Here is a 27,921-nt window from a genome sequence, read left to right on the forward strand (position 1 = left end):
CCTGGCACGTGCACTCCGGCCAGGACCCCGTCACCCACAAACGCAACAGCCATGCTACCTGGCCAGGGGGAACAGACCCAGCTAGTGGCCTTGAGTTTTAAGACAAATCTAAGGATGTCCCTTAATACACGCTGGGTACTGTGTCCCGATGGTAAAGATTCTGCCCATGACGTAAGAGACCCAGGTTCCATCCCTAACCCACTCTGGTATCCTTGCCTGGAAAACCCCACGGACAGAGCCTGGCAGGCTACAGTCCACGGGGTCCCAAAGCGTCAGACACAACTGAGCGACTAACACACTGTGTCCAAGGAGGAGGCAGTGGCCGGATCTGATCATGGCTGCCACTTGTGGGGAGGCTAAAAACCACCCCCACCTTCAATGGAGACCCCCTCCATCACCACCATCCCCTACGGTCCCTGAGCCTCACTGGGGGGGTCCCCTGCCTGCCCTTCGGGGGCATTACGCTCTGCAAATCAGCAGGAACTTCACGGCGTGTATCCCCAGAGGAAGGATTACTGTTCTTCACCGTCAGGTGACGTGGTCCTTGGCCCAAGAGGAGCTCTGGGAAGGAAACTGACAGACGGTTTTCAATTTGTTTCAAGTTTATGGAAGAGCTTTGCCCTAAGAAATACAAGAACTGGTCGGCCCACAGAGAAGTGGAGATGGCCCGTGCCTAGGTGAGGAGGGGTCCCAGGACCACACCCCACCCCAGACACCATCTGGCTGGTTCCCACTGCCTCGGGCCACAGCGAGGACGTCAACAGTGACCATTCCACTTTCAATGTCGCCCTCCCAGCACCGCCCGCCCCCCTCCTGCTTTTTCTTCACAGCCCACGCAACATCTAACACACTTTGCACTTGGCTTGTTGCTTGTTTTGCCTCTTCGAAGTGTAAGCATCATGAGGCCTGCTGCGGGGGCTTTCTGTCCCCGTGTGACTCTTCTGTGATCAACAATACTTGGCACGTACAGAACACAACAGTAAACATTTGTTGAGTGAACAGATAAAAGGAGGGGGATGTATGTACACCTCGAGTGAGACCCCGGATTGTGACGTGATAACTGGTTATTTTTATACTGCATCGTTCTCTCCCAGTTGCAATGCGGGGGCAGGCTCTGGTCAGAAAAGAGTTTGCAAGCGGGACTGTCTTCCAGAGTACCTTTCACTGGCTTCTAGTAGTCTCTTTACCAAATGCCATGTTTTGGAAAGCTAATCCCTAAATGATTAGGTTAAAATAAAAAGGCCTCTCAAGTTCTTAAAAATGAAAAGGCAGAAAATAGACTTTATTCCAAAAAAGACTTTTAAAAGATGTTAAAGAAAAGGACATGTTATGTTACTAACGCAAACGTTTTTCACCATCTGAGTTTTCCTTCTCCAAGGCAAGCACTCCAGCCAAGCTTTCGCGGATTGTGTTCAAAGCCCTTGGCCCGCAGAAATCTGGCCTTGCTCATCTTCCCAAGGGGCCTCTCAAGTCTTCTGAGCCAGGCAGGAAGAAGTGTTACAAGGCAGGTGACTGCTGTGGGCCCACAGGATTCCAGGCTGGTGCCCACTGGCATTTCCAGGGAGGACCCCCGTGCAGGGCTGTCAGCTAGCTGGCATCCCAGCAGCGCGCAGAGATGGCTGAGTGGATAAGCTCTCTGAAGACCAGACGTGACAGCAGATGCCACCGTGTGTCCCTGGGAAGGAGCTGAGATGAAACAGATCGTCCTCGCCCTGCCAGGGCCACTCAGCCCAGGGGCAGAGTCTGTGCCAAGCGCCTCACCCTGGGCTGGAGGGGGGACCGCCTCTGGCACTTCCAGTCACCCCGCTCCAGGCTGTGGGGAGTGCGGCCCAGCGCATGGAGGGCCCTGACCCTCTCGGGCCCCATCCAGAGACCCGTGCTGCCCTGGCTGAGCAGGCCAGGCAGTCCTAAGGCCAGGGCCGGGCTCCAGCAGATCGAGGAGGAGGTTCAGATGAAGGACCGGGCCAAAGTCACCATATGATCCACGCCACACGCCACGTCCACGGGCTCCCCAGGCATAGTCACCTGAAAAAGCGAGACCCAGGGCACCATGACGGGGAGGTAGCCTGGCGGGGGCCCAGCGAGGGCCGACCCTGGCTCTGCCTCTGGGTCAGTGATGGAACCGTCTGAGCCTCAGCCACCTACACGCACCTGGCAAGCCAGCTGGGAGGGGCCATCCCAACTCCCCACTCAGTCAAGGGCAACACCCCCCTCCCCCAAGAGGCCCCTCTGGGCCCCTGCGTGCGCCGTCCCAGGACATGGACACCCCACAGAGGCTGCTCCCCTGTAAGGGTGACTCCCCAGAGGTGGCCACCTGCCCCAGGGGTCACCAGACAAGCTCCCTGAGTGGCTCCAGAAACCGTCCCACCCCGTCCTGCCTGCAGGGCCACTGTGGGGAGGAGTCCTGCCAGCCCAGCGTCCTCACCCGCCTCACCCATCAGCCCCAGGCCCGGGCAGGCTGCAGAAGGGGTGCTGACTGCGTCTCAGAAGGGGCCAGAGGCCTGGCTGGCGGCCCTGCCAACACGTTATCACCGGCAGGGCCAACCCTCCGGGTGACGTGCAGACAACCCCACGCCGGGATGGAGGCCACGGCCTGGCCTGCTGGCCTTTACACAGACACTCGTCGTCCCACAGCTCCACAGCTGGGCCCTGGAGAAGGGCACACACACACTCCACAGTGCCCATGACACAAGCGGGCTCTCCGGGCCCACACAGCCCCCCAGCTCTCCAGGAGAAGGGCACTTGGCTTTCTCTTATTGTAGTATCATTATTGTTGTTATTATTATTACTATTGATTTGAATAGGTGACAGTCACATGGCTACCATATAAAATGACGTTCAGTAGAAAAGAAAGGTTTTAAATTGCCTCTGGATACCACTGTGTCGTCGTCTGCCCTGCTCCCCACCTTCCCTAGGAACTGGAAACGACTTCTCACTGGTCTCTGCCCTCCAGAGACGCTGTGTGCAGAGTGCCGCTGAGGGTGTCTCCTTAGAGCTCCCGCCCTGGCTCCTCCCCAGCCTCTGCCAGGTGCGGGTGCTGCTCTCCTGCCTGCACCCGAGTCCTGCCCGCCCTCCCCTGGGCGGCAAAGTGACAGCTGGAGACGGCTCTGCAATAGCCTGTGGAGTTTACTGAGCTTCCGAGGGGAGGACCCCGGCCAGATGGCCTGGCCTTTTAAAAGCCCCGAGGCAGCAGCATCCACGGTTCAGAGACAAGTCCATTAAGGGCTCCGGGCTGCAAGGCAAACGGACGCTAGCACCAAGTCATGCTGCCTGCCCTGCGCTAAACAAACGCCCTTAGCAAAACCTGTAACAGGAATCACTGAGCAAACACGCCGCGGTGCCCCCGGCTCAAGCAAGAGCCCAGAGCTGCATAAAGTGCTCGGGGCTGGCCATGGAGGCAGAAGAAAACACGCTGCCCGGGGTGCCCGGCCAGGTGAGCTCCCAGCAACCTCCCCGGCCACGAGGGCGCCTTTATTGACCTTCCCCGGGGGAGGCCACTCTCCACAATGACCGGCAGCCGAGCGGCCGCACTTAAGCACCTCTGTCCTCGTTCCCCAAGGGCTGTGGCCCAAGAGCCCAAGGCAGAGAGGGCCACGTGGCCCTGGCTGACGCTGGCCCCGGGAGCCTCTCTGGGGAGAAGCAGGCGGCCCTTCAGCCTCTGAACTGAGTCCAGGAGACGGCTGCCCTCAGCCATGTTCTATTTGTGTCCTCAAGGTTAAAAGGACTTTCTATTTTAAACCAATTTACACTCCCATTATTGCAAAGGCAAACAGTTCCAGAAGCCGAACCGTATCTGCCCTGAGTAACTCTGAAAAGTGTGAGCAGAATTAGTGTAGGAACAACTCTACACAAGGGCAAGTTCCCAAGACACAGGCCCACCAGGTCAGGGACACAGGAAGGCCGAGAGGAGCACTGGACCAGCTGTGACCAGGCGCCAGACTCGCCACGTCCCCACTCAGCTGCACCCAGAGACACCCTGCCCGGCACCCAGAGGCGGGGCTACACCCGAGGGGAGCCCGCCTAGCCTGCGAGGGGGCCCAGCCCCGCAGCACACCCTCCCCCGGGGCGTCAGAACTGCCAGGGCCTGCGGATCCTGAAGAGGCCAAGTAAGAAAGGGGCCCTGAAGGCAAAGGGTCCCCAGGCCGGGCTCCAACCAACCAGTGAGGCCAAGTTCACATCGCAGCCCAGCATGGCGGACAGCTGGGCGACTGGGAAGTCAGTGTTTACGGGCCCAGGCTGGGGGCACAGCCCCAGTTTCACCAGCAGAGCGCCTCACGCCCAGGATGGCCATCACCCTTCCCTGGGCAGGGGTGCAGCCTGAGCCCAGGCCCGCGGGGCCGCTGTTGCACAGAGGGTCTCCCTCTGCACATGTCCTCTCCTGCATGGCAGGGGACCCAGCTCAGGCCCTGAGAGGAGGGGGACCTCGTGACATCTCAAAGTCAGACACTGAGTCTGAATCTGGGCTCTGCTTCTCACTAGGTGCGTGACCTTAGAGAGATCACCGAACCTCTCTGAGCACCAACATGGAGCAGGAGGACATCCCGGATGCTCCTGGAAGGAGAGGCTTGGATCAGGTGACTCAGACGTCACCTCCTGGGCCTGTGAACCATGAGAAAAGCCCCGGTTCTGTGGGTGAATAACCAGCTAGCACCACTACGAGAGCTGCAAACATGGCTCTCCTTTTTCCCTTTTGTAGAATACTTTCCAAATGATGGAGCATATCCCCTGCTGAAGCTAAGTAAGAAAATATGATTTTTAAGGAATAAAAATCACTTGCAATTGTTTTTTAAGTGAGACAACAGAACAGACTGGAGAAAGGTCCAACTACTCAACATCAGACTAACCTTTAAGGGTTCCAACCTAGCTGATGGAAAACTGGCTCCTGTCTCCATCGCTCTCCCAGAGCCCCAGCCCCACATCCTAGAGCCGGCACGGACCTCGGCACCATCCTCCCACCCCAACCAAAAGGAGACAAGGGGGCGAAGGAGCTCCGCAGATGCCCGAGTGGGGACAGCGTGTGGCCGGAGGGCGGCCGTCACAGGAACAGACCGGAGCGTCCTTGCCCTGATGGCGTGGGGGCCGGGAGCACGTCAGAGGGACGCTCGGGGTCCAGCCTGAACAGCAACAGGTCCGCCCGTAGGCCTGGCGCCCTCTGCTCCGCCTCAGAGGCCAAGCCTGGCCCGGCCACTTCAGCAGTGAAGACACCCTCTGATGTCAAACCCAACTTCACGGCTGATCTTCGCTCTAATTTGAGGAAATGAAAGCAAGTGGGGAGCCTCAAGTCACAGCGGTCATTCATTCAAAGCCTGGATGCTCGGCCATTTCCCAAGCTGCTCCCGCAGAAGGGAGCCCTTGGGGTGGGGTCGGGGCTCCAGAAGGACAAGTGGGATCCTGACTGCCCCACGCTCCTGCTCCTGGAGCAGCCAACCACTGCCCGCCGCCGCCACACCTCTCCTCTCCCGGGCTGGGGTCCCCAGAGGACAGCGGGGCCGCCCCATCAGACTGGGAACAACTCGGGGGTGCACTCATCTTTCCCCAACAAGTTCAAAGCCTCCCTCTGACCGGTGTCTCTTGGAGGCTGCACCAGAGGGAGGGCCAGCAAAGTTCACGGGAGCCAGGAGAGCCAAGAGCTAAGGGGAGGGCTGGGCGGGAGAAACAGCCAGTGAAATACCAAAGCGCCTCCAGACACTTTCCGTGGGTTTTTGACAAATAAATCATCTTTTTAAAAATTAAAACATTTCTTTTGCATTTTTATGTGTTTTTTTAAAAGACGCTTTTCACAACCTCAAAACACATTATTAAAAACGATCCTTCAAAACAAAACATTTAGGCACACACGCACGCGCGCGCGCGCACGCACACACACACACACACACCAACACACACAAGCATGCATGCACACGAGCGTCTGATTCTCTACAGAGACCATCTCCGGAAGGGAAGGATGAAACCAGAAGCTGCCTCTGGGACAGGAGATGGGAGGCTTATTTTTCATAATACATTTTGTACCAGGTCCATATGTTCTGTACTCAAAAGAATAAATAGCCTTGTTTAGAAGAACTTAAAGAACTGACTTAGTAAACAACGTGAAGATAAACTACAACTTAAGAAGGACTCTCCTTTCCCTTTAATTGTGAAATGAGCCTTTCTGTATAATTGCACCTCCTCCTGAGAAGAGCCTTGATGTTTCGGTCTGGTGGCTGTGGTAAGGCACTCTAAATATTAAACATCCTGCTTTCTTTTAAATTCGCTGTAAACCATTCCTCTCCACGGGCCTCGGTGAACAGCTCCCGGCACGTCAGCTCCTTCAGCCCACCCCCTCCCTTGTGGAGAGCAGGGACACCCGGCCTGCAGCCCACTCCTCCCTGAAGCCCCCTGAAGACCCGGCGCCAGCCCAGCTGCTGCGTGCACTGTCAGCTCCGCAGGCACACCCTCAGGCCGCCCGGCCCAGCCTTACCCTCCACGGGAAGTACTGGTCTTCCAGGCGACCAATTCCCAGGCACCCTCGGATGTTCTTGCCCCACACAAACAGCTCTCCTCGGTCTGCAAAGAAAAAACAACAGTGGCTTGGTTGGGGCTTAGGCCAAGGGCAAGTCTCCAAGAGGAGGAAGGTTCATAAGAATAGGCCTTCTAGGACCCAGTACAAAAAGATCAATGTTAACCTTCAATTTCTCCCTGGCTTTATTAATGCTTGTTTTTGAAGGGACAAGTAAACAGTATCATCCCCAAACCAAACACGTGTCCCAGCCCAGATTCACGCAGCATCTTTCTCAGGGGAGATGAGCACGTGCCCGGACGTGGGCCCGGAGGCTCCTGCACACACAGCCCCCTCTGCTCAGCCCTTGCGGACAACCCCCATCGCCCAGCTGTGTGACCCTGCACTCCACAATCCTGAGATCTCACCATCCTCAAATCCCGGTCACACTCGGACAGAGTGAGAAGTAGGATAATCTGTCATTCCTTGTCTGGTCTCAGGAGCACTTGGTCAAGTGACACATGGTGACGGGGCACCTCTCTGGGCTGGGTCTACGTCTGTGTGCTAGGAGCTGGGATGGCATGGGGACCAACAGGCATGTTCCTGTCCTCGTCCGGGTGGAGCCAGTCCAACAGCGAAAAATAAATAACCCAACAAATGCATGATTTCCGACTGTTAACAAGTGCCCTGAAGGAAGGGGACAGGCAGAGTGCTGTAGGAGCAAGCCAGGACACTGACTGGGGCTCTGGGAACCCCAGCCGCCAGGACAAGCCCCCAGACTGGGACAGGCCCTCGGTCCAGACTTCCTCCTGCACCAGCTTGGGGCATCCTCAGCACAGAGGCCCCATTCACAGCCCCAGCAGGCGAAGGCTCTGGTGGTAGGAAGAAGGACGGACACACAGGAGCTGGGACTGAAAAAACCCAACTGGCTCAGTAAAGGGCCCTTCGGTGACACACGTCAGAGCCTCTGCTCTGCCTGCCCTCCTTGGTCTTCCACCCGAGAGGGTACCTCAGGGGAAACCAGATGGCCGCAGGCCAATGCCAGGCCTGGGGACAGGGGAGACACCCGGGCCCGGGGCTCCCTCTCCTGAGGAACAGTCACTGGCACTGGGAGGGTGGCTGCTGGGTTCTGGGGGAAATCTAAGTAGGATTTCATTTCAGTGTGACCCACACGGCTACATGGCAGAACAGCAGACAAAGGAATCTACCTTACTCGTACGTGAAGGCTGTGTGTGGATTCTGAAGTTCGTGACTTTGCACACAATTTAAGCCTTAAATATTTGGGAAATTACAGATAATCGTTACCTTTAGAATTCACCCCTACCAACTCTTTGCCGCGTCAGAACAGCTTTAAAACGCTCATGTGACACATATATTTGCAGATGGAGGTGGCTGACCCTGCGTGGGGGGTGGGGAGGGTTCACCCCAGTCCCCCTGCTATCACTGGGGTGCCTCACCGCACAGTCAGACAGCACTGCGACCCCCAGCACAGCAGTGCCACTGCTCCAGAACCCCCAAACCGAAACTCAGACCGTGACTGAGAGGCCGTGGACTCTGGAACCTCCAGAGGGTGCTCATCTGGAGCGGGCCTCACGTTAGCAGGAGGCCAGAGAACAGACGACAAGGACCCCAAACTGACTGTCCCAGCTCAGATGTTTTAAGAAGAAAATAACTACTTGCCAGGAGACGAAAAGGTCTTTAAAACTGCAAGGAAAAGGCGAATTTATAATACTTAAAAGTCATAAAATGAAATGTTTAGTTCAGTCTTACTTTTCAAGTCAACTAAAGAGGAGCAAATTGACCCGACAGCCGCGGTGCTGGGATGAGGGCTGTAATCGAGAAGCGCAGACACGCTGGAGGTCTGCAGGGTAACTGGATAGCTCATGGCTTTGTAATTGGGCAGACCTCTGAGAAAGCCTCCATTTCCGCCTCCCCTTTGATCACTCTCCCCCAGCACTTTGGAGAAACAGGGCACGTCCACCTCCCCGAAACCACAGGACAGCCTGACGCATGCGCCTCCTGCACTCCAGGCTGGACGAGGGGTGGGCGTGGCCAGGGGGCCAGGAGGAAGCCCCGCGCGGTCACTTCCTGCTCGCCCACCGCGGATGCCGCCAAACCCCCACTTGGTTTCCCCCGGGCCCACTCCAGGGTCCCCTCTCCCAACCACCATCTGTGTCCTCTTGAGAAACCCACTGTAATGTTAGCCTAACCACAAACCAGATGAACCGAAAACAAACCTCCAGGATGAAAAGGAGACATTACACAACCTCAAGCCGAACAACTTCTGGATCAGCCGCTCTCTCTAATTATCCACACAAGGGCGCCACTCCGCGGGACGGATGGAAACAGAGCGGCCGACGGCCGGGGGCTGAACCCGAGAGGCCCGGCCAGGCCTCGGGGCCGCAGGGGCCTGGTCACTTACTGGTCAGGGCGGCGAAGTGGCTCAGCCCGCAGCGAATGCGGGAGACCTGGACTCCCGGGTTGAACTCCGCCAGGCCAAAGAGAGTGGGTGGAATCATTTCTGGAAGAGCGGTTTCCAAGAGGTTTGGTCCCTTCCCAAGAATTCCATAGCCCCAGACGAAAACATGTCCTTCTCCTGGATTACAGTAAAAACAACGGTCAGGAAGTCAAACCAAGCACAGCCCTCCCTCTCAAGAAATTCAAACCACACCACCAAGATGTGTTACGTCCACATGCATTTTTTTCCTTTTTTCTTTTCCCTCTTCTTGCTTGGCAAGAACATGCTGAGATAGATACTTAAATTAATGTTTCTTTTCTCCTCTTTCAAATTTGTGCTTGTGGAGGATGTCTAGCCAGCTAACCAATCTCAGAACACAAACATCCCACATCTTGAGGGTGCTGGACAGGGCTGCTCCATAAATCACCCACAGACCCCACGTGAACACAGGGAAGCCTTACAAGGACAGCTTTTCCCAACATGGAGCAGGAGATGGAGCCAAGCACCCACACGACTCCTGGCCAGATGCTAAAACTCGCAATGACTTTCAGGTTATAAAAAGTTTCACACTGATCAGTGGTGCCAGATGCGTAATCCCAGGGGGGCGTGGCTCTCAGGATCCTGACCCTAGGCCTCTTCTCCCGTGTGCCCGTGGGCTCTCGGCACAGTCTCTCTGGAGAAGGCAGGGCTGGAGTCTTTGGCCCAGGCTCAGGGAGAGGGAGCAAGCAAGCCAGGGGTCTGCAAGCCTCAGTTCTACACTGGCTCTTTGTCAACGTATAAATCACAGCTGTTAGCCTTCTGTCAAGAACATCAGTCACCCTCCCCCTCTGTGGACTGAACTCTGACCTTCCCACAGGCCCACTCCCCACACTGAGAGCCGGACCCAGTGGACATCAGCCCTTCCGCACCCATCCCACCCGCAGCTTCCCAGCGAACAGCCCGCAAGAGGGGCTCACCGTTTAACACCGCGCAGCCTGTGCCCCCACACGCAGCCTGCTTCACCCGCCCCACTCCTGAGAAGGGCAAGCACCGGGGGACATTCACCTGCATCAGAGGAAGGGGCCACACCATTAGGAAGACAAACCAGCGAGAACGTGGAAACACTATTTCGTGTACAGGGTAGGTCTAAGTCCCAGTTCATTCATGCCCTCCCCTAGATAATCCCGAATACTGTACAGGTGCTGAGGGTCTAACAGGGCACAGGGGAGACGACAGAGTAGGACACCCCATCCCGCTCTGGGAGTGCAGTCCAGTGGAGGAGGCAGACATCAGCCAAGGTGAACGCAGGATGAACCTGTGCTGAGTGCAGTGAAGGGAGGGTGTGTGTCGGGAGCACAGTCAGGAGGAAGCAGCCAGGGGAGGAGAAAAGGAAACCCCAGGTCGGGCAGGTGGTAGTACAGCAGGGGCGAGGCACGCGTGGCGCGCTCAAGAGTTTCAGCAGGTCAGGGTGGCCGCAGCTGGGAACGAGATGCCAGTGGAGAGAAGGGAAACCTTTAGACCACGTGGGGCGGCGGCTGACCGACCGCGGGAAGGATCTGGCCTCTACCCTGCGCGTAACGGGGAGGCAGTACGGGTTCCAAGTGAGAGAGGGATGTGACTTCGAGAGGGTGAGTGGATGTGGGAAATGATGGAGAAGAGCCAGGGTGGGGGGATGAGCACCGATTCACTCCAGGATGTTCTGAACCTGCAGTGCCTAGAGACGGCCAAGTGGCCTACTTAGCCTTCCAGCAGGCTTTGGTCTTGGCGCTTCTACTGAGGAGTGTCTTTGGAAAGATGGATTTTAAGAGCTTCAGTGACAGATATGGGTCTTTTCAGAGTCACAGGCAGATGGAGACAGCTGGAGGATAACGACCCCTAAGCTGACTAAAGGGGCTTACTGATCTTAGATGGCGCAAGGCTGCTGGCCGGGCCTGGCGTCCACTACCCGGCTCACACGGCTCCTCTGCCCAACTGGGCTCTGGCACACGGCCCTCAGCAAAGGCTGAGAAACGCTCCAGCAAAGAGCCATGGAAATGCACCACTGCTGTCCCTGATAGAGTGAGGCTCAGGCCACGTGAAGGATCAGGGCTGTGGTGGGCTGCTTCCCAACAAGGGACCTGTCTCCGGCAGGTCACACCTTGTACCGTCTGCGCCCTGCCATGTGGGGGGCTGGGCTGGTGACTTGCTTCTACAGAACAGAAGGCCAGCAAACGTGAGGGGAAGCCACTACCGGGATGAACTTGCAGAGCCCTGGCTTCTGTCTCACTGACATGCTCCCTAACCCTCTCGTCTGCCCGCTCGGCTGAAGCCAGCTGCCGTGCTGGGAGCCGCCACGCGGAGAAGCCTGCATGGCAAGGAGCCAAGGAAGGCTCGGCCGACCGCTGTGAGCGGTGGGGGCCCCGGGGCCAGCAGTCTATGGGGAACTGCACCCCGCTGCAAACCACTAGTGTGGGCCCAGAGGCACAGCCCTCCCAAGGTGAACCCCAAGAAAGAGACTCAGAGCCAAAGACCCAGCCAAGCCAGCCCTAGATCTCTGACTCACAAAAACTGAGAGAGAATAAATATAGGTTGTTTTAAGCCATCACATGGTAGGGTCATTTGTTACGCAGCACAGGTAACAACGACATGACCCTAGACCTGTCCCCATGGGAAGGCCGTGCAGACACTGATCTCAGGCCTTGGTATCAGGAAGCCCAGTCCTTCTCCTGAACACTTTATTTGCAGTTTATCTTACGAAAACAATGAATCATTAAATGACCACGTTTTCTGGGACTTCCCTGGTGATACAGTGGCTAAGACTCTGAGCTTCCAACTCCGGGAGGCCCGGGTTCAATCCCTGGTCAGGGAACTAGGTCCCACATGCCACAACTAAGATCTGACACAACCAAATGAATAAATAAACACATTAAAATAATAACTGATCACCTTTTCTTCTGTTTTGGCTACTAGAAAGTTCAGCACCAAATATGCAGCCACTTCTAGCCAGTGTGTCAGACCACAGAGAACCAATTATCTTCGTCTGATTAGCTGACCTTTATCCCTTTGTGCGTATTTCTTTACCTATTAACATATATTTAAAACTCTTCTGTATGTTGTCAGAAACTTGATGATATTAATTTAAGTCCTTATCACTTAAGAGACACATACTGATTTATAAAGTCAAGGATTTGCTTCAAAGTAACGTAGGATAGAGAAGTAGATGGAATTACAGATGCAACAGAAGTGGCCATCAGGTGTGTGGGGCTTTTTGGAGGGGAGGGGAGGGGAGGGTTAATGAAAATGCTCTGGAATTAGGTACTGGTAATACTGACACAGCCTTGTGAATATAGTAAAACCCACTAAGTCATACAATTTAAAACAGTACATTATCTGTTTTTTTAAACGTGCCATTAGTTGGCAATTATTGAATATGGGTAATGGCTACATAGAAATTAATTATGCAGTAAGGCCTACTTTTTGCTTCTATTTGGAACTTTCCTTAATAGAACGTTTAAAACCCTACTGCACTGTACGGATGGTGGCCCCCTGCGGTGACGGCAGGGTTGCGATGGGGAGACACCACAGGCCGGGCGCCGGGGCTCTCCTGCATGACCTGGAGGCCACATGGCGTCTTCATCAAGGGGCACACACTCTGGACGGCAGCAAAAGGCCCACTGGGATGGCGCAGGAACATGTGTAAACAGCCTCACTTCCCCTTTCAGAATAGGACAGGGCACACAGACATACCCTAACTACTGCTCTAAACCAGGACTAGCTTATAGAAATATTGATAATGAAGGCTTTTGAACCTAAGCTTTCTTTCTAGGCTCCAAAGAGATTGTCAAGCACTCGGCCCCTTGAAGAGGCAGCCGCAGCTTCAGGTGAGGCCTACATAGCAGTCTGTACATCTCCCCTTGGTGACGGACCTCTTCTGCATCCTTAACACTACTTCTAAGCCCCCAGCCCAGGCTGCCGGTGACCGCGTACCTGTGTGGAGTCGGTGATAGAGGCCAGCTGCAGGTACTCAGAGTTGCCCCAGCCGAAGAGGCCGCCATCGGCTGACACGGCCAGGCAGCAGTCCCCGTAGGTGGCCACCTGGACGACGTTCACTCCGGCCAGGTCTCCACCCAACTTGGTGGGCGTGCTGGTGATATTGTAGTGACCCAGGCCTGACACGATGGAAAACTGCGTTACTCAAACACTTGCCTTGACTTACTATGTGCCGTTTTAAGCACTTTGCAAAGATCAACTCAGAATCCTAAGCAGTTCCCTCTGCACGCTGTACAACTTCCTGTCCCATGTTCTCTAAAAACATCATAGTGATCATTTACATGTAAAACCCTTGATATTTCCTAAGTCTGATTCAAGTCAGAAACCTTTTCAAGATGAAACGCCACCACACAATGAGCCTATCAGACCTTGTATACAATATACAGGCACAACTCGTTCTGTTGCACTTTGCAGATACTGCACTGTTAACAAATGGAAGGTCTGTGGCAACCCTGTATTGTCAGGTGACGGTTAATGCTTTGGAGGCAGTATTATTTTAATTAAGATATGTACATTGTTTTTTTAGACATAATGCTATCGCACACTTAATAGACTACAGTATAAACATAACTTCTATATGCACTGGGAAACCAAAGTTACAACAAGCAATTCCTAAAGCACTGCTGGGCTTGGGAGAAAATAAAGGAATTTTCTCAGAGCCCATGCAATGTCAACCCCCCATGCCATCCCCCGAAAACAACAAATAGAAACTGGCAAACTGGTGTGGTAAACAGTGAGCCGAGGAAAAGATGGCTTGCTAGGAGGGCAAATGTCTCTATCAGCTCGGCGATGGAGGGTAACCCCTTGGGCAGCAGATGAGGGAGACCCCCAAACCACAGAGCCCTGCTTACACTAGATTTCCTCCAAGGAGCCCAAAGCAGTGTCAGACTGGCAACACAAGCAACAGGCAACGCGAAACCTGTATATCATCTTTCGTATACACCAAATATGGAGAAGGAAATGGCAACCCACTCCAGTGTTCTTGCCTGGAGAATCCCAGGGACGGGGGAGCCTGGTGGGCTGCCGTCTATGGGGTTGCACAGAGTCGGACACGACTGAAGCGACTTAGCAGCAGCAGCAGCATACGCCAAATATAATCTATATACTAAAAAACGATTTTTTAAAATTAACTCGAAAGTTGAAGGGTTATGAAAGAACTGGATACTGAGATAGAAACTGCTTTAGACCCGATGGTCAGGGGGGCCTTCACTGAAGAGATAACCTCAAGCCAAGGTCTGCAGGATGAAAGGGAGTGAGGAAGAGCATGCCAGGCTGAGGGAACAGCACGTGCAAAGGCCCTGCGGCAGCAGAGGAGGGGACTCCCGATCAGGGTGCAGGGGGCCCGCAGGGCTGGACTCAGAGCCTGGCGAGCAAGGGCAGTGAGGCCACGTGGCAGCAGACTTCTGGAGTGGCGCCAGGAAACTAAACCAGGGTTCTCTCCAGCACCGGGACTTTCACCTCATTCCTTGGTCTATGCTGTCAAAAATGTACCAATTTCATTCTTTTTATAAAAAGCTGATTTTTAAGTGTTACTCACACCAAGATTTGAAAAAATAAAAAGGAAGCTTCAACTTTACAGATACTAAAGAAATGCACACTTTAAAAACTGGCACTGGGATTAAACCAGGACACTTAAACTGACAATAATCCCTGCTAGAGGGCTGATGATTAAATCAGCACTTCTGTACACTGCTGACGTCAACATAAGTCATTTCCAATAGTGAAACTTTTGGAAAGCAATAATATAACAGTATATCCTGAAAACAGTAAAAATATTCTAATCCTCTGACCCACGCCTGGGAAATTTATCCCAGGGCAATAATCCAAATGAAGGGAAAAGCTAGACACGTATATGTGACAAATGTCGTATCTGCAATGGGTACTGCATCCCTCCCACACCCCACCAAAAGTGTGGCTCCTGACTACAGGGTAATGAGTAGCTACCCGATAAGATAACTAAATTATTAATTTACCTTATAGTACATGAACTGGATGCTCTATCATACAAATATTTAAAACTGTGCAAATTATACCAACGTGGGAAAATGTTTCATGTAAATTTAACAATAAAACAGGCATATAAAAATCACACCTCTGAGTACCATAAACAATGTTCACATATGAGTAAGGACAGGGAAAAAACATGAGTGAAGGGACAAAGATGACGTGTTGAGGTGGCGGGATGACAGAGGGTTTACACAAGGTTCACATCTTAAATTTAAGGTCCTCCCTTCAGACAGACGCGGAACACGGAGAGGTAAGCTGCGCGGGGATGGTAAAGCTCCTCTCTCACCCCTTTCTCCCTTAATCACATTCTTCTCAAATCAGGTGAAGCCGAGCTCCCGTTAGGGGGCATTTGTCTCTGAAAAGACTCAGACTTGTATGGTGGGGCAGCCCCAGTCCTCTGTCCAATCCAGGAGCTGGGGGTGAGGGACAGGGAAGGGACACGCGGGAAGGGAGAGGAGAGGGAAGGGCCGGAGGAAGGCAGCTGCGCCATCCCCCCGGGGAGGGGGCGGGGGAGGAAGGGACACTACCTGTCTGCCCGTCCGCACCCCATCCACAAGAATACACTTCTCCTTGATCCGTCAGGAACAGACTGTGGTCCTGGCCACAGGCAACCTACCACACAAACGGAGGCAAGATGACTGGTGAGAAGGAATCCTTAGAGCCCCACTGTCCTGGCCCCAGTGCCCAAAGCCAGACACCACTGCCCACCACTCTGGAGTGCCGTAGGGGCCGGGCGGCAGGCTGCCCCGCCCTGCTCCACGGCCGACTCTTTCTCAATCCAGCACAGCCCAGCCTGTGTCTCCCGCTCCCCTGAAACTGCTCTGGCTAAAAGCAAAATGGTGCCTGGTGTCCTAAGGAGAGAACCCGAGCGCCCCTCCACCCCACTCCACCCCAGGAACCACGTCCTCCTCCAGAAGCCCTTCTCTCCTTCCAGTCCACCCCGGGTAGGAGTAATAGATCTCCTTCTGCTGCCCTCATAAGCGCTTTCTGTGTACATTCATTTACACAGTTAAGTATCTACCATGTGCCAGACACTGTACCATGGATGAGAATAAAATGGTCAGCAGGATAAAGCAGCCTGGAATGCAGAGCTCAAGTTACACTCTGATAATGCTGGTATATAACCTGCCTCTCCCCAGAGTGTTACTCACCCTCCCCAATTTTTATTAAACTTTGTATCCCCACAAGCTGGAGTAAGCCCTGACCTAGAACAGGCTGGCAACAATACTTACTAAAATCATTTATTAATTCAGAAAATCACCGTAACAGTTTGTTACCCAAATTTCACCCTTTCAAAATCACCTCTGGGTGGGGAGTCGGGGGGCAAGTCCAGTGGTCCTCAGCCCCCATCTCTTACCTGGACCACCTGTCCATCGAAGTCCTGCATCCTATGAACTCTGTGACTTTCGCTACAGCCAGGAGAAATTTGGGGAGAAGCATGGTAAGCACTGGGTGATTCCAGCCCCTCTCGTCACCCCAACCAGTGGCCCCCACATGCACACGGTAACATCAGGGAAACTCTCAGGGTCGAATACAAGGAAGAGGGAGGTATGGGCATGAAAGTAAAACAAAACAAAATCCTTTGGTGACTTTAACATGCTGCAGACTTCTGAATGTTATTTAGATCTATCAGCATAATATGAGCAGCTAGAGGGAAATTTTTTTAAAGATTAGAGGAATTTTTAAGTTAATCAGTCTGGTGAAAGCAACAAACGAAATCAAAGACATTCCAGCATCAGACAGGGCTCAGGCGCCCTCCCTCCCAGTCGCACCAGAATGATGCTCTCCACGCCTTCCGGGGACCTCCCACTGCATCTTACGACTCAGGGTCTCTCACATCTCACAAAGTGTTTACCACTCGACACAACCTGGGGAAGGGGTAATTTCGGGAACTCACCTATAAATTTCATTCTCGACCACCTTTCTTCCACACTGCCCGTAAGAATTATTCCCCATGCTGAAGACTAAAGGATAAAGCGCCAATCAAATCAGCTCTGCAGGGTCCTGGAATCCTCAGGACTGGGAGGGGAGTCTCACATGTGGTTCTAGTCCAACCACTTGCCCCAGCTGCCACTCAGCTTCCTTCTCCAACATTCCCAGCCTCTGCAGGCACCCCCAGGGGAGTGCTGGGGTCCAGGCCGGCCAAGACAGCTCAGGCCGCTGTTGCCATGCCTTCTGCCTCCCCGCCTGGGTCCTGGGGGTGCTTCTCAGGAATGCCACATGATGAGGTGAGCACATCTCGTGAAAGGAAGGCCTCAGCACCCCCATTCCCTGGACCTGTCAACGACGCTGCCCTCAACGCCAAGCCTCCCCATAAGAGAGCTCCTAACACCATCTTCACCATTTCCTACAAAGCACGAGGAGCCAAAAAAGTGAAATTTGAAAACTTTAGTCAAGTTGACCTTCCCCTGGAAACAACCGCTCTTTTGAAGAGGGCGGGGGGTAAGCCAGGAGCTTGAACCAGGGAAACTCTCCACCCCCACCCCACGTGGAAGACGTGTCAGCAAACAGGCTACTCTCACTACAAGAGGAAAAGCCATCTACACACAGACACAGACACAGACACACACACACACAGAGTCTGGTGTGTCAGCAAACAGGCTGCTTTCAGTACGAGGGAAAAAGCCATCTACACACAGAGTCCGGCTTGGTGGCTCCGGGGCTAAGGAGAAGTAGGTCATGACACGGTGTGTGCCGTCATGCTTATAAAGACAGACAGAGATTTTCCAAGAGCCACAGAGGGCAAAGAAATACCAACAGCTTCACTAACTAGATGGGGCCCAACCCCACGAACCCTTCAGGCCCAGCCGCGGGAAAGCGGCACCCCCTCTCCCACACCCCGGGACAGGTCCATCACCTCCTTCGCCATCCGTCAGGACGAGCGAGTGGGCTCTGCCACAGGAGACCTGCAGCACCCGCGTCTCCTGGGGCCTGTCCAGCGGCAGCGGCACGGGCGAGGGCTCCAGCACGTACTCGTATCCCCTCGCTGAAACGAGATCGAGCAGGTGCGCACGTTACATGGCCCGGAGACACACATTACTGGCAGAGCTGAGACGAGAACTCTGGCCCCGCTCCCCGCCCCCGGTGTCCATCACACGATGAGTTACTGTAAAGCATACTTAGTCCTATTAAGGAAATCTCTTACCATGTCATTTAAAACCTGCTGGATTTTTTTTTTTTTCTTTTTTTGGCGACACACACAGCCTGCAGAATATTAGCTCCCAGACCAAGGATCAAACCCACACCCCCACAGTGGTAGTGTGGAGTCTTAACTGCTAGACCACCAGGGACGTCCCACCTTCTGGATTTAAGGAAAGGAAAAGCACTGTCTTCCTGCAACCCCCATTAGAATGCACCAGTAGAGTGAAGAATAGCATATATAGTATGATACCACTGAGAGTAAAAGTAACAAGAGTACACAGATGCATGTGCATCCTTCCATATGCACAAAATCTCTCTAGGAGAATAAACTGGAAACTGCTGACATATGCTGTCTTCAGGGAGAAGAGCTGTGTGGCCTGGAGGACAGAGGTAGAAAGCACACTTGTCACTATATATTCTATTGCGCCTTTAGGATTCTTAAGCATGTATGTCATCTATTCAAAAAAGAAAATTTTAATATTTAAATAAGCGAGAAAGGGAGGAAAGTGTTTTAGAAGGCACCCCAAAGAAGAATCTTATTGTTCTTTACAATCCTACTGGAGAAGCCAGACTGGCCTATATAGGGAATTCCTACAGTACGTTCTGGGCTTTCCTGGTGGCTCAGACAGTAAAGAATCTGCCTGGAATGCAGGCGATTCCTAGGTCGGGAAGATCCCCTGGAGGAGGAAATGGCACTCTACTCCAGTATTCTTGCCAGGAGAATTCCATGGATAGAAGAGCCTGAGGCTACAGCCCATGGGGTCACAAAGAGAGGGACAAGACTGAGGTATAACACTTTCACTACAGTAGGTTTTAAACGATGAACTTCTGAATATTTGTAACAGGCTGGAGTTAAGATCTGCCAGTGTCCTAGTTCTCAACCACTCACGACCCCACTCTTTTCTCCCATGAACCCCACGTTTAAAAACATTTCATTTACCAAATATATGGCGTTACTATCATACATGCCTATTGGTATTCACTTGTGACTGATATAATTTTCAAACAGAGCTTTTGATCAGTATGGAATAACTGTAATTTATCACAAGATGATAATGTAACTCTAAGCTAAACCAAAGGCACTGGATAACGCTGTTAGTGTATCAGCCTTATTAACTGCGAAAATTCTGTATTTTAAAATACTAAAAACTTCCCGTCTCCTCTAACTATAGTCACTGACCCCTACGGGCCTGGGAAGCAGCAAAGACATAACATTTGAAGGGACTCTGAAGTGCTACAGCGCTCGGGGAATCTGGCTCACTTCCAGCCGCCAACTGACAGCAAAGAAAGAGGACAGGAGACCACGCCACACAACGCCACGGGGGTGCAATCCGCAAAGCCCAGCCTGGACACCCCTGCAGGACAATCGCCATGATGCCTTCAATAAGTGAATGCCAAGGAGAAAAAGACGGACGCAGACTCAAAAGACTTTCAAAAGTCTCATCAACCAATCAACGCCTGGCCTTTATCTGGACCTTGATTCAAATAAATTTTTAAAAATATAAACCTAATGATATTTATGAGATAATAGGCGATTTAAACACTGCGGGGGGAGTTCCCTGGTGGTCAGGGTTTGGCACTTTCACTGCTGTGAAAGTTTAATTACCCGGGGTTTAATCTCTGGTCAAGTAACTGAGATCCTGGCAAGCCAAGCAGCACAGCCATAAAGAAAAATAAAATAAACACTGGATATCTGGTGATATCAAATGACTATACTGCTAATTATTTTGGGGTGTGATAATGGTATCTTTTTTTTTAAGAATTCTTAATTTTTTTAGATATGTACTGAAATATTCATGAAAAAAATCAATAATGTTAGGATTTGCTTCAAATTTGTTGAGGGGGATGGTGGAGGCTGAATAAAACACGATGAGTAAGCTGATGACTGCTGCAGCTGGTGGCAGTACATTGGGTGCACTAGACTCTTCTGTCCATTTCCATACATAGTAAAGGGCATAAACGTGGCATCTTGCAGCTAATAAAGACTTCAGTACTTATTTATAAAAGCCTCCCAATATAAAATTAAGTGAAGAAAGGCAGAAAACAAAACATACGCTGTAACCAAAATTATATTTTTTAATATATTTGCATATGAATAAAGGAATAGGAAAAAATGGAAGGGAAGGTCTATCCAGTAGATTTCTGGGTAATTACTCCTTTATTTAAAAAAAAAAATGCTTCTTATTGTACTTATAACTGATTTACTACTGTCTACTTGTAAAACTGTCGTTATAAATAATTAACATTTTTACAATTCAAGTTTCGAATACCTGGAATCAAACCTCCATCTTAAGGATTTCATTGAATTTTTCCCCTTAGACCATATTGTAGGCACTGCAGAATATTTCAAGTGATCTCCAAGCTAGGGAAAAAAGGGTCATGTCTTCGGGGCCAAAAAGAATACCTTTACTCATCAGCAAATGCTCCTTTGCCTAAAGATTCAATGTTATTAGCAAACAGGCTGAAAAATAATCTGGTCTAGATGGTTTCAAACAACACTTTAAAGACTCCATCTATTTTGTTGCTATGGTTTGGTTTATGAAACCATATTCTTAAAAATCAAAGTGCCTTTTCAGACCACTCACAGTAGGGAGAAACCAAGGTGAGAATACTTACTTTTATCTCTCCGGCTCCTGTGAAATCCAAGCTGGGAATCTTTGTTGAGCCCCATACCCCAAACTTTCGTAATATCCTTGGTTTTAGAAGAGAGCAACGTGAATCCATATCCACAGGCCGCAGATGAAATCTGAAAGGAAAAAAAAAAAAAATTCCCATAAAGCATTGACTGATATGGGACATAAGTTTTCCCAGCAATAAATCACAGGTTGTTTATCCATTTCAAGAACCAACACTATTACTATAGCAACTAACACTTACTGGAGGTTTACCATGTGTTAAGGGCTTGATATGCACAACCTCATTTAACCTTCAGCCACCCAATGGTCTAGGTATCAAATGACCCCCATTCACCAAGACATAGTCTCGCATAGTAAACTTGAAGACTACCTTAGTTTTAGTTTGAATCTTGGCAAGATCAAAGGGTTGACCACTGGTGGACCTTTACCCGGAGAAGGCAATGGCACCCCACTCCAGTACTCTTGCCTGGAAAATGCCATGGATGGAGGAGCCTGGTAGGCTGCAGTCCATGGGGTCGCTAGGAGTCGGACATGACTGAGCAACTTCACTTTTACTTTTCACTTTCATGCACTGGAGAAGGAAATGGCAACCCACTCCAGTGTTCTTGCCTAGAGAATCCCAAGGATGGTGGAGCCTGGTAGGCTGTCATCTATGGGGTCGCACAGAGTCGGACACGACTGAAGCGACTTAGCAGCAGCAGCAGCAGACCTTTACCAGCTGTGTAACCTGAGACAGACTACTTAACTTCTCTGTGTCTCTTTCCCTATATGCAAAATAGTTAACAACAGTGTCTCTCCTATAACAGTTAGGAGTAGTTGTGAAGACTAAATGAGTTAATATAGTTAAAACTCTTAAGAGTAAACAGTACCTGGCTTAATGTAAGAGCTATATAATGTGCTCATTATTCAGGGTAGTAATAGTAGTATTTGGTATATAAGAAAATCAAACCTCCTAGAAGCAAGATCCGATGCTGTAAAGAGCAATATTGCATAGGAACCTGGAATGTCATGTCCATGAATCAAGGCAAATTGCAAGTGGTCAAACAAGAGATGGCAAGGGTGAACGTCGACATTCTAGGAATCAGCGAACTAAAATGGACTGGCATGGGTGAATTTAACTCAGATGACCATTATATCTACTACTGCAGGCAGGAATCCCTCAGAAGAAATGGAGTAGCCATCATGGTCAGCAAGAGTCCAAAATGCAGTACTTGGATGCAATCTCAGAAACGACAGAATGATCTCTGTTCGTCTCCAAGGCAAACCATTCAATATCACGGTAATCCAAGTCTATGCCCCAACCAGTAACGCTGAAGAAGCTGAAGTTGAACGGTTCTATGAAGACCTACAAGACCTTTTAGAACTAACACCCAAAAAAGATGTCCTTTTCATTGTAGGGGACTGGAATGCAAAAGTAGGAAGTCAAGAAACACCTGGAGTAACAGGCAAATTTGGCCTTGGAATGTGGAATGAAGCAGGGCAAAGACTAATAGAGTTTTGCCAAGAAAATGCACTGCTCATAGCAAACACCTTCTTCCAACAACACAAGAGAAGACTCTACACATGGACATCACCAGATGGTCAACACCGAAATCAGATTGATTATATTCTTTGCAGCCAAAGATGGAGAAGCTTTATACAGTCAACAAAAACAAGACCAGGAGCTGACTGTGGCTCAGATCATGAACTCCTTATTACCAAATTCAGACTTAAATTGAAGAAAGTAGGGAAAATCGCTAGACCATTCAGGTATGACCTAAATCAAATCCCTTATGATTATACAGTGGAAGTGAGAAATAGATTTAAGGGCCTAGATCTGATAGATAGAGTGCCTGATGAACTATGGAATAAGGTTCGTGACATTGTACAGGAGACAGGGATCAAGACCATCCCCATGGAAAAGAAATGCAAAAAAGCAAAATGGCTGTCTGGGGAGGCCTTATTAATAGCTGAGAAAAGAAGAGAAGCGAAAAGCAAAGGAGAAAAGGAAAGATATAAGCATCTGAATGTAGAGTTCCAAAGAATAGCAAGAAGAGATAAGAAAGCCTTCTTCAGCGATCAATGCAAAGAAATAGAGGAAAAGAACAGAATGGGAAAGACTAGAGATCTCTTCAAGAAAATTAGAGATACCAAGGGAACATTTCATGCAAAGATGGGCTCGATAAAGGACAGAAATGGTATGGACCTAACAGAAGAAAAAGATATTAAGAAGAGGTGGCAAGAGTACACGGAAGAACTGTACAAAAAAGATCTTTATGACCCAGATAATCATGATGATGTGATCACTAATCTAGAGCCAGACATCTTGGAAAGTGTAGTCAAGTGGGCCTTAGAAAGCATCACTACGAACAAAGCTAGTGGAGGTGATGGAATTCCAGTTGAGCTGTTTCAAATCCTGAAAGATGATGCCATGAAAGTGCTGCACTCAATATGCCAGCAAATTTGGAAAACTCAGCAGTGGCCACAGGACTGGAAAAGGTCCGTTTTCATTACAATTCCAAAGAAAGGAAATGCAAAAGAATGCTCAAACTACCATACAATTGCACTCATCTCACATGCTAGCAAAGTAATGCTCAAAATTCTCCAAGCCAGGCTTCAGCAATACATGAACCGTGAACTCCCTGATGTTCAAGCTGGTTTTAGAAAAGGCAGAGGAACCAGAGATCAAATTGCCAACATCTGCTGGATCATGGAAAAAGCAAGAGAGTTCCAGAAAAACATCTATTTCTGCTTTATTGACTATGCCAAAGCCTTTGACTGTGTGGATCACAATAAACTGTAGAAAATTCTGAAAGAGATGGGAATCCCAGACCACCTGACCTGCCTCTTGAGAAATCTGTATGCAGGTCAGGAAGCAACAGTTAGAACTGGACATGGAACAACAGAAGGGTCCAAACAGAAAAAGGAGTATGTCAAGGCTGTATATTGTTACCCTACTTATTTAACTTATATGCAGAGTACATCATGAGAAATGCTGGGCTGGAAGAAACACAAGCTGGAATCAAGATTGCCAGGAGAAATATCAATAACCTAAGATATGCAGATGATACCACCCTTATGGCAGAAAGTGAAGAGGAGCTTAAAAGCCTCCTGATGAAAGTGAAAGAGGAGAGTGAAAAAGTTGGCTTAAAGCTCAACATTCAGAAAACGAACATCGTCCCATCACTTCATGGCAAATAGATGGGGCAACAGTGGAAACAGTGTCAGACTTTATTTTTTTGGGCTCCAGAATCACTGCAGATGGTGACTGCAGCCATGAAATTAAAAGACGCTTACTCCTTGGAAGAAAAGTTATGATCAACCTAGATAGTATATTCAAAAGCAGAGACGTTACTTTGCCAACTAAGGTCTGTCTAGTCAAGGCTAGGGTTTTTCCTGTGGTCATGTATGGATGTGAGAGTTGGACTGTGAAGAAGGCTGAGCGCCGAAGAATTGATGCTTTTGAACTGTGGTGTTGGAGAAGACTCTTGAGAGTCCCTTGGACTGCAAGGAGATCCAACCAGTCCATTCTGAAGGAGATCAACCCTGGGATTTCTTTGGAAGGAATGACGCTAAAGCTGAAACTCCAGTACTTTGGCCACCTCATGAGAAGAGTTGACTCACTGGAAAAGACTCTGATGCTGGGAGGGATTGGGGGCAGGAGGAGAAGGGGACGACCGAGGATGAGATGGCTGGATGGCATCACGGACTCGATGGACGTGAGTCTGAGTGAACTCCGGGAGTTGGTGATGGACAGGGAGGCCTGGCGTGCTGCGATTCATGGGGTCGCAAAGAGTCGGACACAACTGAGCAACTGAACTGAACTGCACTGAGAGATTAGGTAACTTGCCTAAGCTGATTGCGGAGTGTGTGCTATTAATCCTTATGCTACATTGTTATACTCTCAAACCACTACTTCCATGAAGAAGAGTTAGTTATCACAGCTACCATGAATATGACACACTGCCTGATCCCCACCCTCACAGATCAGATAAGGAAACTGAGTCTTCAGTGGGGCTGGTAACAAACCAAAGGCAGCCTGGCTCTAAGGTCAACTCCCTTTCCACAATACCCAGAGGGGCCTGAGACAATCCTGGTTTACACTTGATGCCCTAAAGTTCACTCTCAAGCAAATGAGAACAAATTACATGGTCACCCTAATGTTCCTCCAGTATCTCTTGGCTGTTTATAGTTTACCAAAGGCCTACATAGTTGATCTCAGAGACTACATGTAAATCTAACCTAATCCTGATGAAAATGCTAGCTTACCATGATAATGAACAAAACATGAGTTTTGTTTTGTTTTTACATTTTTTAACTCCAGCATATCTTGAAGAAAGCGAGCTAAATATTTCTTTTTAAATTTGATGACCTGTTTAATCGAGTCATCCAAAAGTTATAGATCCCTCCTTCTGCCCTGTGACATTTTCTCTCATAACATTTACATGGAACATACACAGATGCACCATTACATCAGTAAAAACAAAAAAACACCTCAGTCCTCTGGTCTCTTGGAACGGCTCCACCTCCAAGGAAATGACCCACTGGGGACGCAGGAGACAACCCCTGACCACACAGCAGGAATCACAGAAAACGGAGTTCCGAAGCCGCTGCCCAGCACACTATACGATTACTCTCATCTGTTTACTCAACAGCCAACAAATATTTGGGTACCACCTGCTATATTATTAAATCTGCCAGTATGTGAAAAGGCTTTGAACACTACCTGACACAGAGTCAGCATTAAGCAATGTTTGTTATAATAAAGCGCCAGAAGGGGACTTTCCAACTTTGGTGGTGTAAAGAGGTTAGCTCATCTTCCTCCAAAAAAAAAAACAAGCATAAAACTGGAGAAAACTGCAAAAAAGAAAAAACCAAACCACAACCATTTCAGGGCTCCAGAAGTCAATCAAAGGCAAACAAATCAAGAAATTACTCACAAAGGGCTGCTAGACCTACAGGCAAGAAATACCAGGGTTTGTAGACGTCTTGTCCCGAGTTGCTCCAGTTAACCCAGCTCAGTCGGCAAAGGAGTTAGAAAAGGGCAGCGCTGATGGTGAAAACCATCAGTTTTGTTGCTTAGACAGACTTACTTTGGGGTAAAGGGTGAAAACTCATGCCCCACAGCAAATTCAGCAGGAAACAAACAAGGAAGATTCGCAATTCAGTGAGTCTGAGATTGCAATCCTGATTGGGGAGGAGAAATGTAACGGGCAGGTCCTAGAAATGAGAGTCACAAGCTGACAGGGAAAATGCACAAGGAGCTCCCAGTGGGAAGAAAAGCTGAGGCCGACTTGAGATCAGGCTGAACTTTTAATGTGATCCCCAACCCACACACAGAATCAAAGCAGAGAGCAGAAAACTTACTAGCTCAAGGTGTCTGAGCACAGCCTCTGCCCAAATCACTGGCAAACCCCAAGAAGTCTGACTTTAAAAAAAAAAAAGAAGTACCGTTGGGGGAGGGGAGCAGAACAAAACAAACACAGGCAATGTCAGCAGCCACACAGAGCAGAGGAGACCGACTCCCTAGATTACAGAAGAGTTAGTTGCTAAGTCTGTCCGCCTCTGCGGCGACCCCACGAACCTGCCAGGCTCCTCTGTCCTTGGGATTTCCCAAGCAAGAATAGTAGAGTGGCTAGCCAGCCATTTCCTCCTCCAGGGGATCGCCCTGACCACATCTCCTGCACTGGCAGGCATTCTTTACCACTGAGCCACCAGGGAGGCCCACATACCATACACAAAAATTAACTCAAATGACTGGCTCACAGACCAAAATATAAGAACTCAAACTTTGAAGATCCTAGACAAAAACATAGGAAAATTATCTTTGCAATCTTGGGATGGGCAAAGACTTCTTAGATATACCAAATGTCGGATCCACACCAGAAAACCTGCATCAACTGAACCTCATTCAAATTAAAAACTTTTGCTTCCTGAAGGACACTATTAAAATAAAAAGAAAATCAAGAACTGGCAGAAAATATATGCACATATCAGATATGTGATAAAGCACCTACATCCAGAACACATAAATAACTCTCACAACTCAACATTAAGAAGTTAAACAACCTTTCACTGTAGCTTAATCCCCGTTTCTCTGGTGCTCCCTATTTAGGGCAAAAGATCATGTGTTATCCTTGACAGAAGCCAAAGTGGTCCAATCTGCTTCTTTTCCACCACCTATCAAGATGTCCACAACCACGCCAAGCAAGAACCTATCCTAAACATCCATTTCTGCTTTTCTAGATACTGGCTACCACAATAAGGCGCCCTCCGGGAGCGGTTCTTTACTGCATCTTTTCAAGTCTGTGTCAACTCAGGGGCCTCCTGTGCAACCATTCCAGTGTGTTTAGACCTTTCATCCTAGCTCTCATTCCCGTTACTACTCCAGTTAACATTTCCTTTCCGAGCTAATCACCGACTCCAGCCGGCCCACATTTTCTCAGACCTTTTGAAGTCCGCTTTCCTAGCAGCAGAACTTCTGGAGTCTGGCCCGAGGGCGAATCCCTAAGTACTGAACACCTACCAACTGTGGGGCAATGGGCCGGTCCCTTAACCTCTCTGAGCCTCCCCTTCCTCTCCCGTAACTGTGGCAACGAGCCCGGCTCACGGGGTGTCGCGCGAATGACGCGAGCCGGACACAACACCCTCCCCTTGGGTGGTTCTCCCCGAAGTTTGTCCACCCATCGTCGCCAACCCTCCAAGAAGGTCTCAGGAGGAACGGCGAAGGCTAGAGAGCGGCACCGAGGGAGAGAGGGAAGAAGCCGCAGTCCTGACCTTTTGGTCCAGCTCCAGGCGGTAGGGCACGGCCTGGATCCTGCGGCGCGGCCGCGAGCCGGCGCGGGGCTGGGGTCCGGAGCCGGGCAGCACGAAGGTGGGCACTCCCAGCGCCCCGGAGAAGCTGAAGCCCCACACGAAGATTCGGTCGGCGCGAGTCGCACGCTCGCCCACGTACTGGAACACTGGCGAATCCGCCTCGGCCTCCGCCGCCTCGCGCCGGCTCCGCGAGCGTCCGGCCGCTGTCCAGTGTCCGCGGCCCGGCCCCAGCCCACTCAGCCGGCGCCCCAGCCGAGCCACCGCCGCCAGCGTCGCCACCGCCATGCTCCGTCTCACGCCTTAACAGCTCCTGAGCGCCGCCATATTGGTGACCCTTGACCTTACGCCCAGGCGGAAGAGCCTGCGGCCTCGTTTACTATTGGCTGGAAGCAAAGGCCTTG

At 50.6% G+C, this 27,921-nt stretch overlaps 1 protein-coding gene across 1 annotated transcript; it reads right to left on the reverse strand.

Annotated features, from left to right (window-relative positions):
* Nucleotides 1–1,256: 1,256 nt before the first annotated feature.
* RCC1L (RCC1 like) lies at nt 1,257–27,869 on the reverse strand. Its single transcript, XM_040260754.1, has 11 exons — nt 27,482–27,869; nt 20,706–20,835; nt 17,806–17,934; nt 16,846–16,912; nt 16,306–16,357; nt 15,476–15,560; nt 12,879–13,060; nt 9,890–9,977; nt 8,898–9,071; nt 6,458–6,543; nt 1,257–2,025 (listed from the first exon to the last, which is right to left on the reverse strand). The coding sequence occupies exons 1-11, from the start codon at nt 27,803–27,805 to the stop codon at nt 1,948–1,950; spliced, it is 1,395 nt and encodes a 464-aa protein (XP_040116688.1). The 5' UTR covers nt 27,806–27,869; the 3' UTR covers nt 1,257–1,947.
* Between the last annotated feature and the right edge of the window lie 52 nt (nt 27,870–27,921).

This window comes from Oryx dammah, unplaced genomic scaffold, assembly GCF_014754425.2.
Source record: "Oryx dammah isolate SB20612 unplaced genomic scaffold, SCBI_Odam_1.1 HiC_scaffold_2, whole genome shotgun sequence".
NCBI lineage: Eukaryota > Metazoa > Chordata > Mammalia > Artiodactyla > Bovidae > Oryx > Oryx dammah.

Coding starts and splice junctions, on each gene's coding strand:
- RCC1L (XM_040260754.1), bottom strand. CDS start 27,805: ATGGCGGTGGCGACGCTGGCGGCGGTGGCTCGGCTGGGGCGCCGGCTG. Junction 16,358..16,845: donor GTCGAGAATGAAATTTATAG/GTGAGTTCCCGA, acceptor TCCTGGCTGTAG/CGAAAGTCACAGAGTTCATA. Junction 15,561..16,305: donor TCGATGGACAGGTGGTCCAG/GTAAGAGATGGG, acceptor TTTGTGTGGTAG/GTTGCCTGTGGCCAGGACCA.